A 16,777-nucleotide genomic window follows, 5' to 3' on the forward strand; every position below is an offset into this window, starting at 1 on the left:
AAGGTCTCTGACAGGCTATTCTACATGAGATAGTGGCCAAGGCCTTTCATGCACTCTGCTCATCTGAACTGCTTCACTTCTGTTACAGCTCAAGATGAAGACGAAGAACTCTCTTGATAAACACATAATCAAACGTTTGTTATTACCAATAATAATGCGAGCCCAATGTTCAATCTGTGAAATGACAATGTTATTACTTGATATTATAATCCTGTGATCAGTAGTATTTGACAAGTCATTATAATCTTGGACATTTGATCTAGGCACTGATGACATGTAATGCTAAAGCCACATGACACATTTCCTTTTGTCTGATCCAATCAGAACCTTCGTTTCTGGTGCAAGGCGTGGTTTTCTGTGGTGTTTGTATAAACCCTCTTTTGCATGTCAAATTCCGATTCGCCAGTAAACCAAAATATGACAATTATAAAAACTATTCCACGCCACCTTTTCTTTAGTTCAAAGCGTTCTAGAGAAGTCTCGGACAGACCATGCGGACTTCCTCTTCAGCCATAAAGAACCTCGACAAGCTGGATAAAATCTGTTGCAAGTTACACCTGACCGCAACGGTTCCTTCAGAATAAAAGCTGAACCTCACGACCCCTTCATGGTCTCACTGATGCCAATAATAACTGTCGTGACCTGGAAGCATTCCAAGGCTAGTTTGGTCGGCGCCGCTGCTTTTCTACCGGCTTCGGTTCCAAGGAGGGTCCAAGAGGACCTCGGCATTCTGGATCTAATCGGAGGCTTCCCCTGGGTACGTAGACCGACAGATGGCGTTTCATGTGTGTTATAATTCTCCAACCAAAGTTCAGAGCAAAACGTTCACTCCCACTCAGAACTAAATGCTTCTCCGGACCGTAAGGTTCTGAATAACATTCCACACACACCATCATCTCGCGTCTCACTCCACCTTAGTCCATCAGTACACAGGGTGTTTAAAGTTAGTCTTGTTTAAATTGTGTAGAAAGAAATTTCTTAACTATTTTAAACCTGATTCTCTCTCTTTCCTCGAAGTTAATACAAAGTGTCGCTTAATCCCTGCAATCAAAAGTTCTGATCTTCTGGTTAAAATATTCAAAGATCCATCAGATTGATATTTCATATTTCTATGGAATCTCACATTTTATGGTTCATAAGTAATATGTAAACTGCCCATCCTTTACAAATTATACTACAGTTCTGTATTTTTGAGTAATATCACCAATTTAAAATGAACCGTGCTTAATGAGCGTGTTACTGTACTGTAAACAGGAGCGAAACTGTCGTAACTCGCTGCGGTAGGAATATTCGACGAGGAAGCATGGATAGTCAGAACACCGGGATTGATCCTACAACCCTCCGATTACTGGACAACCTGCTCTACCTCCTGAGGTACTGCCGCCCTTTAAATTAATGTCTTGATTGATGAGGGTGAATTTATGGTTTTTAAGAACGTGATTATGATTTATTAAAACAAAGGGTGCCAGAGAGGTAGCCAGCAATTTTTAGGGGCGGCCATGACCCCCGCTACCCACCCCTTGGAGGTGCCACTGCGTAAAAAAGGGGAAAAATGCAAAGCTTTCATTCTGATTGCCCCATTGTCAGCTAAAGTGTGAGAACACGCCACACAGATCCATCCCTGTGGACAGTTTGCGAAGCCAAAGATTCAGCGTCCAATTGATTTTTCTTTTAGTTTGTTTGTTATCAGGTAGAGCAGAGTCGGTTTCCTGTGCCCGTCAAAGAATGGGTAGCAAAGAGAGGAGAAATCCTGTTTGTAAATCACACCACAGGGACACTGCTGTCAGGACACCATGTTTACTTTGTTTTACTACCACTGTCTTATCCTGTTGACAAGGCAGGGCAGTGATGTGTGTCACTGATTTAACAGCGCGGTCAAAAATAATCCCCCCAAAAAACACACATCACGCCTCCTTCCTGGGCTGCCAGGTGCCAGAGAAAGCAGAAAAGGAGATGCACTTCACCTCCCATGTTTGAAGCCTCACCCTCTCACTATCAACTCAAGAGGAAGCAGAAGGTCAGCCTGTTCGAGGTGACGGGAAGCAAGTCAGCGCTTAACCTCTCCAGTCAAACACCTGGCCAAGCAACGGCTTTACAAATGACAAGAATAACTTGGAGCACGCTTGATAAGGATGCATTTGTTGCTGTGAAAAATAAATTCTTCTGGTTTTGCTTTATTTTGTTGAACGTTTCATTGCAGCAAACATATTTCAGTGTCATGCAAAGTTGACCTGAATAAATAAAATATTTTAAATTTTTTAATGTGAACAATTAAAAATTTAATTAAATAATTTGTTGATTATACATTAACTGTCTCATGAATCCAATTATTTCCAAAACTGGCTGTAATTTCATGAGGCACAACAGGAAGTAAGCTAAAATATCTGAAAAGCATCATTTCATATCTAATCCCGTTTTACAGATTTTTTTAAAGACAAAAGAGTCTAAAACAACATGTGAAGAACTGCAGGACTTGTGGTGCGTTCGATTTGTCCTCGGAACTCGGAAATCCCGACTTCAGAGTACAAAATCAAATGAAAAGCCCTCCAAAGTTGGACCTCCCGGTTGGAAACTCAGAAGAATTTCAGAACTCCAACCTCAACATCCAAAATGGCAGATCTAAGTTAAACATACTAAAAGTTTTGTTTGCATAATGAACGTGTAGCTTAAAACTCCGTTATTAAGAAGAATCTGCAATAGATGGCTACTTGGAAGGCGTGAGTCGCCATATTGGTATCCTGAATTCTCAGAGTACAGAAACCAGAACGCGGTTAACTTAGGTGTGATGCCATTCCCAGTTCAGACATCCGAGGTAAATCAAACGCACCATTGGTTAAGGTCAGAGTTCAAGATTTAATAGTAGGAAAGAGACGAGGGGCAAAAATGGCATCATGGGTGAATTCTGAACAAAGACTTGCTTCATTTTATCAAAAACATCTTAGCGATTCTCCAGACTTTTGAGAAAATATTCTATGGACTGACAAGACAAAAAGTGGAATTTTTGGAAGGTGTATATACCAATACTCTGAATAAATGCAACACTCCAATTCAAATAACGGGCACGCACAGAGTTGGTAGTATGATGATGTGGGGTTGCTTTGCTGCTTCAGAACCTGGACCGCTTGCTGAAAGACCCTCAATTTATGTTCAAGTTCATGTTGAAAAATCCTTGAATGTGACTGAATTAAAATAATTCAGCAAAATAGAGTATGACATCTTTCTTTCACAGAAATGTAGGATATTCTTTTTTCATTATCAGAAAAGAATACTTAAATTCAGGAGTCAAATACTTTTCTTTTTTTTTTACACAGGGCCAGTTGTATTTGAACAGCTCAGGTGATCTTTGTCTAACAACAACAACAACAATGAAAATATAAACTATTATTGTTACTATTATTTTATTGTTTTTATTATTGCTTTCAAGAATTAGTTACAACACTTAACTCCCCACTGGGATTATTAAGGTTTTTTTCAAATTAGAACAAAAAGCAAATTCTTTGCTGATCTGAATCATTTTAGGGTGGCGAAACACAAAGAAACAGACAAAATCTGCTAGGGAGGGATTAACATTTTCACAGCACCGAACAGCATACGCACAATCTCCACCATCTGCAACAACCGGTTTATATCAAATTTTTAACATTTGAAGTACTACAAGTGTTTCCTGCTTCCTTCACCTGTACAGTCTGAGTCACATCATAAAGGTTATAATTAACGTCTCTTCTTGTTTCGATGTCACAAACTCACAATGATGTCCTCTAGTGTGAACAGAGAGAAAGGCAACAAATGTCTAAATTTACACCTTTTCACACAAACAGGAAAAAAGCAAAAACGTGTTAGGTAGTTACTGAAAAGCAACTCGTGTTTGAGTGGAAGGAAGTATGTATTGAGTGCATAACTTTTGTTTAGAATGTGCAGCAACGGTGAGTTTAATTTCCCTGATTTGAGTATTAATCACCACCTGACGCTCTGGTGTAATTTGCTGGTTTAACAAGTGTAATTATCCTGATATGAAAAGGTCTAATTATCCCTGACTGACGCAAGTGGACACAGCGAGCCGCACTGCTCTCGCGCCTCTCATCGTTCGTAGGATTCGGATATGATGTCAGCACGCGCTCTGACGGTCTCCCTGACAACGCCGCGTGCGGCAGTGACGCGAGCGCGTACCCCGCGGCTCGTGGTGAGTGGGCGTGACTCGCGACGTTAGCCCCCCCCCCCTCTCCCTCCCTTCCTCCCTGCTTGTGTACCGTCAGTGTGGGCGGGGCCTCCGGACAGAAGGGAGCGAGAGAAACACTACACCCCGAGGACGGAGCGAGCACGCGGGGGGGAGGAGGAGGAGAGAGCAGCGCTGAGTGACGTGAGAGAGAGTGGAGGACTAAAAAGTCTGCGAAGAAGAAAGAGAGGTCGCTCTCTAACGTTCATTTCTGTCTAATAAGTCACAGCTCTGCGGTGGAGAGATGCGGAACAGCCGCGAGGATGCGGCTGGGACGGAGTGAGCAGTTAGCGAAGAGGAAAAGAGAGAGAAACTGGCTCGAGCCGGGACGGTTGGTCCTCTTTACCCCCTCTCAAGTTGAGCAGATTTAAAAACGGGACCAGAAGTGGGGGACCAACGTGGTTTTCGCCTGAAACAAGCTTTGTTTTTGAGCGAAGAGCCGGAGAAACGGAGCCCGGCGGCAGCGGCGGCTCGAGTTGAGAGCGGATCGAGCCGCTGAAGCTACAGGAGGGGGAAAAGTTTGCCGTGTGTCTTTACCTAATTTTCCAGAGCGGGACCAGACCGAAACGCAGACCTTTCTTTCCACAAACAACTTTGTGGAATTCTTACAGTTTAGTTTTTCAGCTGTGTGTGTGTGAGAGAGAGAGAAGCAGCTGAAGCAGTATGAAAACACCTGGAGACACTGGTAAGTTTACGCGACTCCTGCTACGATTGCTTTTGTTTATCGTGTTTACTTGACGTCAGCAGTGCCGATAGAGAAAGATAATTAACTTACGACACTGATCAGAAAGAATAAATCTCAACCTGTTGACTCTAACTAGTCCCCACAACTGGAGTAGGGCTCAAGTAACAAAAATCCGGTGCAGGCTAAATACTGTACTCCTGTCTAGGAGGAAGTGGTTTACGGTACAGTTCTTAATGCGACATCCTCTGTGTCACCGTGACGACCTTATTTCACCTTCCAGCAAGTTTCAGAGAACTGACAGAATATCCTAGAAGCCCTGGGTGTTATGTATCCAGAGGATTGATATGATAGTAGCGGAGTTCAGGTGATTTGGGCAGATAAACAACTTAGGAAGCTGATAGGAGCACACGTTTGTCAGGTAGATGCATGGCCTGTCAGCATATTGAAGTAAGAAGGAGTAGGAGTGGGTTTCCAGCAGTCAGCTGAGGTCTGGATGTGTCTAATTCCCTAAATGCTTGCATAAGTTTGCTTCTTTCTGCTCTCTAAAAGACCAACCAGTGCGAGTTTTCCTTCAGAAGGGAGGAAGTGGAGGAACTGTCATGTGTGCCACCTATTTTCTCATGAACTGCCTGCCCTCATGTCAGGCTCATAGCACCCGCTGTGTTTTAAAAAGGTTAACTTGGAACAACCAAAGTTTAAAAACGTGTCTGTTTCTGCAGCAGGAACAGCATGTTTACTCTTCATAGTGAGCATTTTTAGCAGGAGCGTGCATGATGACTCTGACAAACTGCAGAAGGACCCTTTCCTGCTTGGGACAGTCCCCCCCTCCCTTCCACCATGCCTGCTCATAACTCTCTTCACCCAGCCTCTCAGCCCTCCGCATTCCTTTGCACACACACACACCCACACTCTGTGAGGAGGCTGTCTGACATCACACCACATCCCACTACTGCTTTTACAAGGAGCTCTGTGTTTGTGTGCCATCAGATAGCCCACGGTACTAAAAGTTGATTGTGTTTAGAGTTTGTTATCTGTTCAGTAAAGAGGATTAACTCATCCTCTACTGTTGATTGGTGTCAAAACTCTGCTGCCATTCAGGTTATTGAGCATTTATGTGATTGTGAGACAGTCTTTTATTTATTTTTTTGCTGATTTTAGCCATTCTTATCAGACAGTGTAAACAAGCAAAAATTGACCATTCTTTAAGTAATTTAGCTAAAATTTCAGCTTTTTAATTACTTCCACTAGTTGAGCGTGGTTCATGAACTTCCTTCAGCTCTCTGCATTCTCACATTTTTGCAAGAAATGCAATTCTTCTTGTTTTGTAACTAATATCAATGTGCAACCCTTTTGCTCGTAACAAAGTTTCTTCATCATCTAGGTATTTGAAGAAAATAAATACTTACACACATCAATATGCATTTAAGTACTGTTTCTTGCATGCATTGTTGATGTAGGTATCTTTGATGCTGTTGTCCTGGAGTTGTCTTTGCCTATTTATTTTTTGTTTGTGTCTCTGAGTCATTCCTGATCAATGAAACACAAAATAAAACTAAAGTTTATGTAAAATGCATGATGAAAATGCATGCAATTGAGGCTTGAATGTTGATTTGGACGTACAATACCAACACTACATTTAAAACAATAAGATGGCATCTACCACTGCAAGTCTATGCACCAATGAATTGTGAATATTTTCAGTAAGCACTACTTTTCAAAACTAATCAAACAAAACAGAACAAATGTTTATTTGTGCCTAATCTCTGCACGATTCATCTACTCTTTTTCCCCGCTTATCCCTACATTTTGTGTTCTCTCTTTTCCTTTTTGTTCTTTCTTTTCTGTTGAGCAACTAATGACTTAACAGTTTAATCACTAATTGGTAGGTATTTCTATCTAACGTGCAAGTCTGACCTTTGAGCCACAGTTGAATCATTGAAGTTGTTAATCTCCAGTATTGTCCTGATCTCTCGGCCCTCTTTGCTTTTTCTGCATATGCAATCACAACGCAAGCTCCAACCCATGAGTCCTTTACATCATTTAGATTAAAAACAGTTGGAGGATGCGGATGGATGGTCTCTAGATATACACAGGATTAAAAAAATGTAATCATTCCTTCCTGGGATGTTAGATGTGGGATTATGTGTCTCTTAATCTGCTTTTATGGACTTCACTTCCCTTTTCCTCATCTGTAGACTTTCACCTCTGTTTTACAGACTTTATATTAGCTAAATAGATGATAGGATTTCTGCTGGGTTGACATGACACGGTTGTATCTGCGGTTGGCATCAGGTGGGTTTTGGTCTCGGGGTATCCGTTTTGATTTAAGTTGATATCTAATCGCTTCTGTTGACCTGGTCTTTGTTGGTGACTCATGAAGGCTTGAGTACTGCTATCGGTCGTGTTAGTCAGCAGAGAAGTGTTCTTTAATTCATGCAGCCATCTTTTTGTGTGTGACTCAAAGGCTGTACTAATGATGGAGTGAGTTCTGGTGATTAAAGCGGGCAGAAATGCAGTTCGGACAATGTTGTGCAATTTCTCCATTTTTCTTCATCAAGAGGGCTACAGTTCTTGAGTCCTTCGTCACATTTTTCTTTCCCTGAAAGGATAAGGACTAGTGTGTGTCTTTGTGTGTGACAGAATTGCACGGTAGGACCCCTGGCTCTAGTGTGACCATTGTGTGGATGTGTGTGTGTGTGGAGTGTTGGACAATGGAGGGAGTGGGGCAGGGTCTGGGACTGATTGTGTGTGGAGTTGTGAGGCCAGGGACCTCGTTTTGGTAATAATGCTGCGGAGTAGCTCATAGTTTGACGGTGCTTTTGACATGAAGAGACCCCGCTTCTTCTGCGTGTGTGTCCGTGAAAGCACAGAAAGTAGGAAAAAGTGGAGTTAATTTGGACATCTTTTCACCACACGTGCAAAAACATAGTTTTAGTGATTACTGTTTCGCACCTCTCCCTGCTTCCTGAAAGTGATTGATCTACCTTAGAGATGTGTTACCATTTATTTTTACACACACAAGGCAGGAAACAAAAGGTCAGCATCTGAGCAACACATTAAAAACAAATATTTCTGTTTCCTTGTTTGAGTTCCTGTGTGCGACTGTAAGCGTGTGCTTTTCAATCTCAACAACTGCTGTGATGATAAGCTCAGTGATTAGCCTTATCTGTGAAACCTCCCTCGCAGCGCTGACCACAGCAAAACCAATACCTCCTGCTGTCCCCCGGTGCAGTTTTACAACCAGGTTTATAGAACAATGTCCTGCTGTGATTGGGCTCAGCTAACACATGTAAAGCCTAAAACTGATGATGTTCCACAGCAGAACTGGTCGTCTTTCATCTGAAATACCTGCCAAAATTCCACTCAGTACCAAGAAACCAGTTTTGATCACTTGTTTGAACTTCTCAGCTGGACAACTGTAAGGAAAAAAATCGTATTATTTTTCTTCCCCTGCATCCGTCGGTGTAGTAGGAGTAGTCGTTGTGGAACAAAATATTTGAAAAGAGGAAGTCACAGCGGTTCTTTGTAAAAGTTCTGATGGGATGCTAATTTGACAAATGACTTCTGGTTTTCAGAAGGGGGGGCTCAGTTGTGGACATGTCTGCGTTTAGCTAGGAATGTGACCAAAGGGAACAATGTGCCCAGCCAGTTGACGCTAATCAACCTCCGCATCATTAGCCCCGCGTCGCCCTTGGCGGCCTGTAAGGCAGCGATACTCTTGACGGCCTTGATTCTTGTGACGTCTCTGCTTCCCTCAAACTCAGAGAGTCATCACTTTAATCCCAATTGTTCCCAACAAATCCGAAAGATTATCAACCTTTTGACCTTACATGATAAGCTGCGTAGCTGAAGCTCTGTGTTTTGTTGCTCACTCAGCAGCAGAAGTCAGTGTGTCCTCAGGCCATGTGTGCCTGTGAGTAACTTTTACTGTAATAACACGAGCTGCAGCCAGCATGACCCACATCGATTGTATTGGTTATTGTTCAGGGATAGCGATGGGGTGGAACTGCACGTCTGAATGAGACGGAGTGTTGACAGAAAACTGTAACACTCTTCAAGAACATATTTGTGGCTACACACACAAAAGCCACACACACATGCTGCACTGCTGCTTTTTTATTGGAATTCTTGGGCCTCCCACATTCCTGCTTGGAAGGTTAATAGTTGCCGGCTGTGTTGCATTACACACGAGGGGAAAACACAACAGTTACTATCTCTTTAAGCCCTTCAGGAAAGCAGCCACAGTCTTTTGTGTGTTTACTGAGATGAGATTTAAAACTTTAGAAAGATTAAATAATACATGGAGAGTGTTTTTTTTCTTTAAAGAGTTGAGAAGTACTCAAAGTTAAAACTTAAAAAAAGGGACTGCTTCGTCATACGCGCTCACATACAAGGGTTTCTTTGAAAATGGGTATCAGAGTTCATGTTGAATGCAGTGGGTGTGTTGGTGTGCGTGGATTGAGCTGCACGGTTCCGCAGCTGTTTGTGTTTGCACATGCGTGTATATTGTAATTTTATAAGAGGAGTTTACGCAGCTTTGCTGTTCATTCTCCACCAGAGGTGACGGAAAGGCACGTCGGGGGCAGAGTTTAGTATGTAAGCGTATCTTTAAAGGTATTACTCATGAGCGCAGCGTGTATGTTCATGCTTGTGGGTGTATGTAACAGCCTCTTGGTGACGGCGGCGCCAGTGAAACTGATCTGAGTCCGGTAACAAGTACACACATGTACACCCACGTGATGATCAGGTAACTCTATGCTCGTGATCCTTCCAGATGAGAGGTTTTATTTTGGGTCAACACATCGTAGTGTCCTTTAGGCTGTCATCTTGTTACTGGTTTGGAATATAATCAATGTGTAGGCACCTGGTATGGTAAAGAGACGGTGTGTATTTTTCCTGGTGATAGGGGGCAGTGCATACTAGGGCTGCACAATACATCACAAATGTATCGTCATTGCGATGTATTGTGCAAATCGCAAAGAACTACAGAAACTGCATTGAATGGTAAGCTCAGATGTTTGCTACACATAATGCATTTGTCAATCAAACAGAAGCATGACGTTTTTGACTAGTCAAATACAGCTCTTCACCCATTTGGCCAATCGGGTGGGTTCTTGTAGGTTAGATGCCCCCCCCCCCCCCCCTTTACAAAAAAGGTGGATAGCACATAATTTGGAAGGCTAGCAAACACCTGAGCTAGCTTCGTTCTGCTTTTCCCAGGATCCACTGATTGCCTTTCCTTGTGCATTTTCTTTTTCCATTTCCTCACATCTAGGGTTTCCCCCAGTGCTTTATAAGCCTGGTGGCCCGCCAGGCTAAGCGTCATGCCCCACCCCCCTCCCTGACCCTACCGTGTCCGCTGACACGAACGGCACAATGAAACTAAAGCCCTCCCTCAGCTGATAATGGTGAGAAACAGCAGCGGAACGTGTGCAACAACCCCACCCCCGCTCTCACGGAGGAGTGCTGCGGGACGAAGCGCGTGGAACCCCCCTCTCCCCCCCGGCTATATATAAAACGTGTTATAAGTAGGGTTGTCACGGTGTGAAAATTTAACCTCACGGTTATTGTGACCAAAATGATCACGGTTTTCTGTATTATCGCGGTATTTTTTGTAAACGTGTTACATTTCCAGGCAACTAAATAAACCCTGTATGTCAGGAAAATATTGTCCTCAGTTTGTGTCTAAATTTTGCCAAAAATGTGTTATTTTGTAATTATGTTGTTTATTTGTTTACATATTTCCCCTTTAGTCTTTAAAATACCAATATTTGCCCATAACCTCTTATTTTTGTCTGTTTGATGTCATCTAAAAAATATTAGCTCAGATGATACTCAGTACTCAAGTAGCCTTCTAATGAGATACTTTTTTACCCTTACTTGAGTAATAAACCCTATATCAGGAAAATATTGTCCTCGGTTTGTGTCCTTCCAGTGAGCTTTGCAGATGTGGGAAAATGTCATCAGGCAGTAATCATTGATAAATTCATAATTATTCTCGGAGAGAGACCAACTCTTATCTGCCCCTGGGAGCCCCGTAATGCATAGCGTCATTTCAACATGGCGGTGTCCGCGACACGGTTTATATGCAGGTAGCGGCGCTGCGGCTGCTTTATATAGCGACTCGTTGCGTTCTCCCTCAACCCAAATCCTCAGATCACGCATTTTAGCTAAAACGCTAACGTTAGCTTGCCTTGCGTTGACGGTAGAGTTGTGGGTGATGGTCAAGCAGATGTGTCATGAGATTTGAAGCATTGCTGCCTTTCACAGACACTTTTTCTGCACCTGCTGCAAACAGGATAGCCGTCTTCTATCAGCTGTCCCTCGGCATTCTTCACATATCCAAAGAAATGCCCGTACTTCCGACTGTGTCTTCTTTGAGGGATAATAAATGTGCCGAGTGCTGCCGTCTCCTCCTTTGGCCATTATTTCAGCTTTAGCTTCAAGAAAGTTTTGGTTGTAAACAACAAAGTGCGCATGTGCCGCCGGCAACTTCAGCAGATGATACGGTGGCTGGTAAGGGTCACTGCGCCTACACCGCAGCCACGGTAATCCACCAAGATAATTTTTTTTAAAAACAAGACTGTTATTATTATTGTCAACTCTTTTACCGGGGTTTACAGCTACACCGGTTACCGTGACAACCCTAGTCACAAAGATTTCATACGTACTAGGGCTGGGCGATGTGGCCTAAAATCAGTATTACGATATATTGAGGATTTCACGTCGATAACGATAAATGTACGATAACTACAGGTATACGCAAAAACAAAAGTTGTCCACTAGATGGGGCTATCACACGTATTACCTTGACTCAAGGTGCTCCAGCTTCTTAAAGGGGCATGAATGTTGCCAACCTACACACACCTTTTCATTTTTTTTATTATCATCAAATTTATTGACATGGGAAAAATTATCACGATAAGAATCAGAAATTTTGATAACGATACATTTTCGATTTATTGCTCAGCCCTAATACGTACTAATCAAGCTAGTATCTCCCTGAACTGTGACGATTGGCGAGGATTCTCCACTTCCTTGCTGAAACTCTTCTGTCACTCTTCAATTTGAAACAGTCCCAAATGTAAGACAACTTTGAGAAAGACCAAATCAAGACTGGGATGAGCGTAGAGACTCTTTGTTACTCAACAGCAACAAGAACATTCAGCCCCGTTCTGCCCCACCTGACTTGATCGTTTATAAAACCTCTTGCAAAATGATCCTATGCATTTCCCTCAGAATTCTGAAAAGTGTTTATTTCAAGATTTCTAGTAATTTAGTGTCTCCATTTACCTACCAGCAACTGTCCTGTGTGATCCCGGCGTCCAATATAAAGTTACCTGCTCCCGTTTTCATCCCGGCTACCTTTGTGTTCTGAATACAAACACACTCTTGTGTTGATGGTACTTACTTTTTTAATGGTAAGTTATAGGCCAAGTGGTGTTGTAATCCACACTCCTAATCGTATCAGTTTAACCCGAATAACGCTGTTCATGCTGAGGGCATCTCTATAGCAAGGGATCAGCCCAGTTTGGCTCCTAATGTGCTTACCCAGAAGACTGGGTCCTTTTTTCAACTGTCGACTCAAATAAGAAGACTGTTGGATTGCTTTTGGGAGTCTGAACACAAACAGTGAGAGAGGGCGGCCTGTCCCCTTGTCCCAGACTGTCTGATTTAAGGAGGTGGTGAGTGGAGCTCCTAACCCCGCTGTAACCCCTTAAGTCCAGTTCAGTCAGCAGACACTCCCCACAGAAAGGCAGCAGTGTTTGAATAGTTCCTCTTGCTATTTTTATCTGGGAATCTGCCTCTGTGTTGCAGTCGGGGAGTAAGGGTGGAGGGCAAATATCTGATCTAATTTTGGATGACGGGAAGTCACCAAAAGGACTTCTGTGCCACTCGCAGTGTCGATATTTGGTGTGTGTTTCTCTGTGGTTGGCTGCCAGGTCTTGAAATGTGTCTGGCGCCAAGTTAAACTTTCTCCCTTGTCACCCTCCTCCCCCTTTCTCCCCTCCCCCTTACTTTTCCTCATGCGTCTTTCCTTCCCTTCACCCCATGTAAGGATCACGTTTAGAGTTTTTGTTTCTACCAGTTATTGCGCTTCGATCTCTCTTTGAGTAACTACTTTTCTTCTCCCTGCCTTCATGTTTAAACATCTTTCATTTTAAATGTTGCAGCAACTCCTTGCTTCTTCTGAAGAGGAGAAAAAAAGGTATATTTAAAAGTGAAAAGCTTCTGATCCTGCACGGGGCTTTCCTGCCCCAGCTTTGTCTTAATGGGAATGTTGTACTAATTAACAGCTGGCCCATTAGCAGCTGTTCACGTACAGACGTCACGCAGTTTACAAAAAAGTGGTACTTTGTTCAGTAGCAGCAGCGGCGAGGTTTGTGTGAGGGGAAACAGATAACTGAAGAGAGGACATCCTCTGTCTTTTATCTGACACGAGTGTTTGATCTAATTTTGTCTTCCTGGACAACCCTATGATGATCTGTCTGCGAGATTTAGAAACACAAGACAAATTTTGACCAATCACAGCTAATGCTTTTTTTTACCTGTTGCTCTTTGGTGAGTTTGGTGACTCTTCTGCCAGATGGAGATTTTCTGTAGTGTGTGTGTGTGTGTGTGTGTGTGTGTGTGTGTGTGTGTGTGTGTGTGTGTGTGTGTGTGTGTGTGTGTGTGTGTGTGTGTGTGTGTGTGTGCGTGTGTGTGTGTGTGTGTGTGTGTGCGTGTGCGTGTGCGTGTGTGCGTGTGTGCGTGCGTGCGTGCGTGCGTGCGTGCGTGCGTGCGTGCGTGCGTGTGTGTGTGTGTGTGGAGAGAGGAGGAGAGACGGGCTGTGTTTTTGTTTCAGACTCGCGTGTGCGTGTCTGCACACAGATCCACAAGTCCCTGTAGGGAAGTGAAACCTTTTTATGTATCAATTGACCCTCCTATCCCATCATCCTCTCCTCCCTCTTGATATCATTTCTGTGTCACCAATCTATGGACTAATACCCCAGTGGCAGCTCCTCTTCCATTAGCCCTACCCTCCTCCTCCTCCTCTTGTCCCTGCTTAATGTCACCCCACACTCAGTTTCTCTTTCACTGGATGCATTGATTTCCCCTAAAACACAAGTCAAAAGAGTAGGCACTCATTAGCTATCTGCTGTCAACACTTCCATCATTAACCATCTCAGTCATTGTCAGGTTGTATAAATAATATGTACTGGCCTGAATGCTGAACATTAAAGCTGCAAGTCAAGTGTAAATGCAAAAACTTTAAAACAAGACTGCACATACACATGAATCATGATGCAGACATGATTTATTGATAAGTTAGTAAAAAATCTGGTTTGCCTCAAAAGTTCTACACAATGACAAAGACGGTTGGGTGACTGGATGTAATTATCAGACATCGATGATGGGCTGTGCCCTTCACTGATCTTTTTTTAAAGAACGATATATTTTTACACGCATGAATTAAGCCTGATTTATACTCCATCAGCTCCACCAGGGAGACACGCATTAACAGAGACATTTGCTCTCGGACGTCTCTGTCACCTGGATACCGTTGCAAAGCAATTCCCCGCCAGGACAACAGAGGGCGTAGCGCTTTTCTGTGGTATCATGCCACCATTACACTAATGTATTTGGTCCACGATAATTTACTAATGTGTTTATATATTTCAGACTTTATAATATGGACAAACTTGTCCTTCATTCTCCTCCACCTTATCATGGGGTTGCCACCTCGAAACACACGTTTCTCATCATTTCCGTTCAGGAATTAAACGTTTGCTCCGTATTTTTGTACTTCCAGTCACGAGTGAATAAACGTTAATATTTACTGACTTTTTCCTCGATGCATTCTTCAATCGGTTCCGTGTCTGTTGCTAAATATCTTTTTGACGGTGTAATGGCGGTGCTGTTGACAAGTTTAAAAGAAGAGGCAAGCTTGCAGTCTGTAATTTTCAACGAATATTTCAAAATTGAGGTGGCTCGGGCATCTGGTCAGGATGCCTCCTGGACGCCTCCCTGGTGAGGTTTTCCGGGCACGTCCAACAGGGAGGAGGCCTAAAGGTAGACCCAGGACACGTTGGAGGGTCTGTGTCTCTCACCTGGCCAGGGAACGCCTTGGGAGCTGGCCTTGGATTCTTCTGAATCCAGTGATAAATGCCATTAATGACCATCCATAACTATAGCATGCGGCAGCAACCAAATCCTAAATGTTGCCAAACGGGTGTTTACGGTTTTTGTGGGAACAGGCTTCTCCTCAACCAAATCTGCCACTGCTCCTTCTAACTGCCACTAAACGAGTAGTTATTAGGGGTGCACCAATCTATCTGTCCCGGTCTCTGGTTTTTTCATGATAGGCGATCGGCCAAAAACTGCAATCGGTGCACCCCTAGTGGTTACCGCCCATTTATCATTATTGAGGCAAACTGCTCAATATATGGTGATATTAATTTGAGGTCTTATCTCCCAGCCCTATTTTGAAACACAATCAAATTATGAGGAGCTGAAATATTCATAATCCTAATAAAGCGTGGAGTTTTTTTTTCCAAGGTGGACAAACCTTTGTCTCTGTTTGGTGATAGACCACGGGTCTCCTTAGTAGTTCATGAGACTTCCTTTCTGTGGGCTGCTGGTGTTTTCTGGACTCTCCAGGTGTGTTTTATGTTTGTGTGTTTCTTTGCTTGTGTATATGTACGGATGGTGGCTTAAGAGAAACTGAATAATGCATTCGATCATTGGAAAGGTATTTATAGGAAAGCACAGTCATTAAAGTTTAATAAGAAAGATGGCCATCAGTGCTGCACATCATATAGCACACACACACACACACACACACACACACACACACACACACACACACACACACACACACACACACACACGTAAATCATCCAGCATGTCTCGGCGACTTTTCCCATAAGTGTGTTTGTCTCCCAGGTTGTATATGCTGTACACTTTTAAGCTCTTTGAGGTTCTTGACATAAACACTTGCTCTTTTTAGATCCTCGTGCTGTTGGTGATTTGATGTTCAGCTGAATAATTTATGCTGCAGAAGTGTTACGCTTACTCAAGGACAGTGATTTGGTCTGCAGTCTTTACTTAGCAAAAAGGTCCCCTCACCTCCTCACTTCTGTTTCTTTTTTCCAAAATGATGACTTGAAAATGGTTCTGTGATATTTTTGTTTACGCAACAAAATACAGATTTTCTGTATCATCATTTCGTATTGGTGTCATGTGCCAATTGGTTAAAGCTGATTTTGTAGCCATTCAAAGCCCTTACATATCTATATCTTGTTTTAAATTGACTCTCACCAACTACATATAAAAATGAAAAGCATTTTTGGTTTATGTGTCACTGGAAAGACTCTTACACCGGAACACACCACAAAAATAAGAAGCTAGGGTTCAGAATTGGTCAGTATTGAGAGTGATCAGCTGAATCCGTGATTAGCCAATCTGAAACTCGAAAATCAGATTATTCATTTATTCTAAATCTGTATCAGCATGTCAGAGCTGTTCACAATTCAAAAATCAGAATTGGCTTAAATGACTAGGGACGGACAATATATCGGCATCAATATCGGTATTGGCCGATGTTAGTCATTTTTAACATATCGGTATCGGTTTGATAAATACAACCGGGCCGATATTAACAACCGTTATTTTTTCCATCTCGTTTTCATTTGTTTTCCTGTTTCAGAGGGTGAGGGGGTGATGTGTATTTGTTTAGTCATGTGAACAGTGAACTAAATCATCTCAGAACCGTAAATGTGTGTGTTGTGTGTACATAATATAAATTCAGCTTCAATAGTTTTCATTCTATACAAAATTAGCTGATTTTAGAACCATTAATGTCAGTATATCGGTATCGGCAAATATTGGTTATCGGT

The 16,777-nt window shown here is 42.7% G+C and overlaps 1 protein-coding gene across 1 annotated transcript in view; it reads left to right on the top strand.

Moving 5' to 3' along the window:
* Window positions 1-4,646: 4,646 nt before the first annotated feature.
* Window positions 4,647-16,777, top strand: part of erfl3 (Ets2 repressor factor like 3) — a 64,075-nt gene continuing 51,944 nt past the window's right edge. Inside the window, exon 1 of the mRNA XM_054741085.2 lies at window positions 4,647-4,898. Coding sequence (XP_054597060.1) covers window positions 4,877-4,898 — 22 coding nt within the window. The 5' untranslated portion in view covers window positions 4,647-4,876. The remainder of the gene's footprint in view (window positions 4,899-16,777) is intronic.

This window comes from Nothobranchius furzeri, chromosome 5 (genome assembly GCF_043380555.1).
Source record: "Nothobranchius furzeri strain GRZ-AD chromosome 5, NfurGRZ-RIMD1, whole genome shotgun sequence".
Lineage (NCBI taxonomy): Eukaryota > Metazoa > Chordata > Actinopteri > Cyprinodontiformes > Nothobranchiidae > Nothobranchius > Nothobranchius furzeri.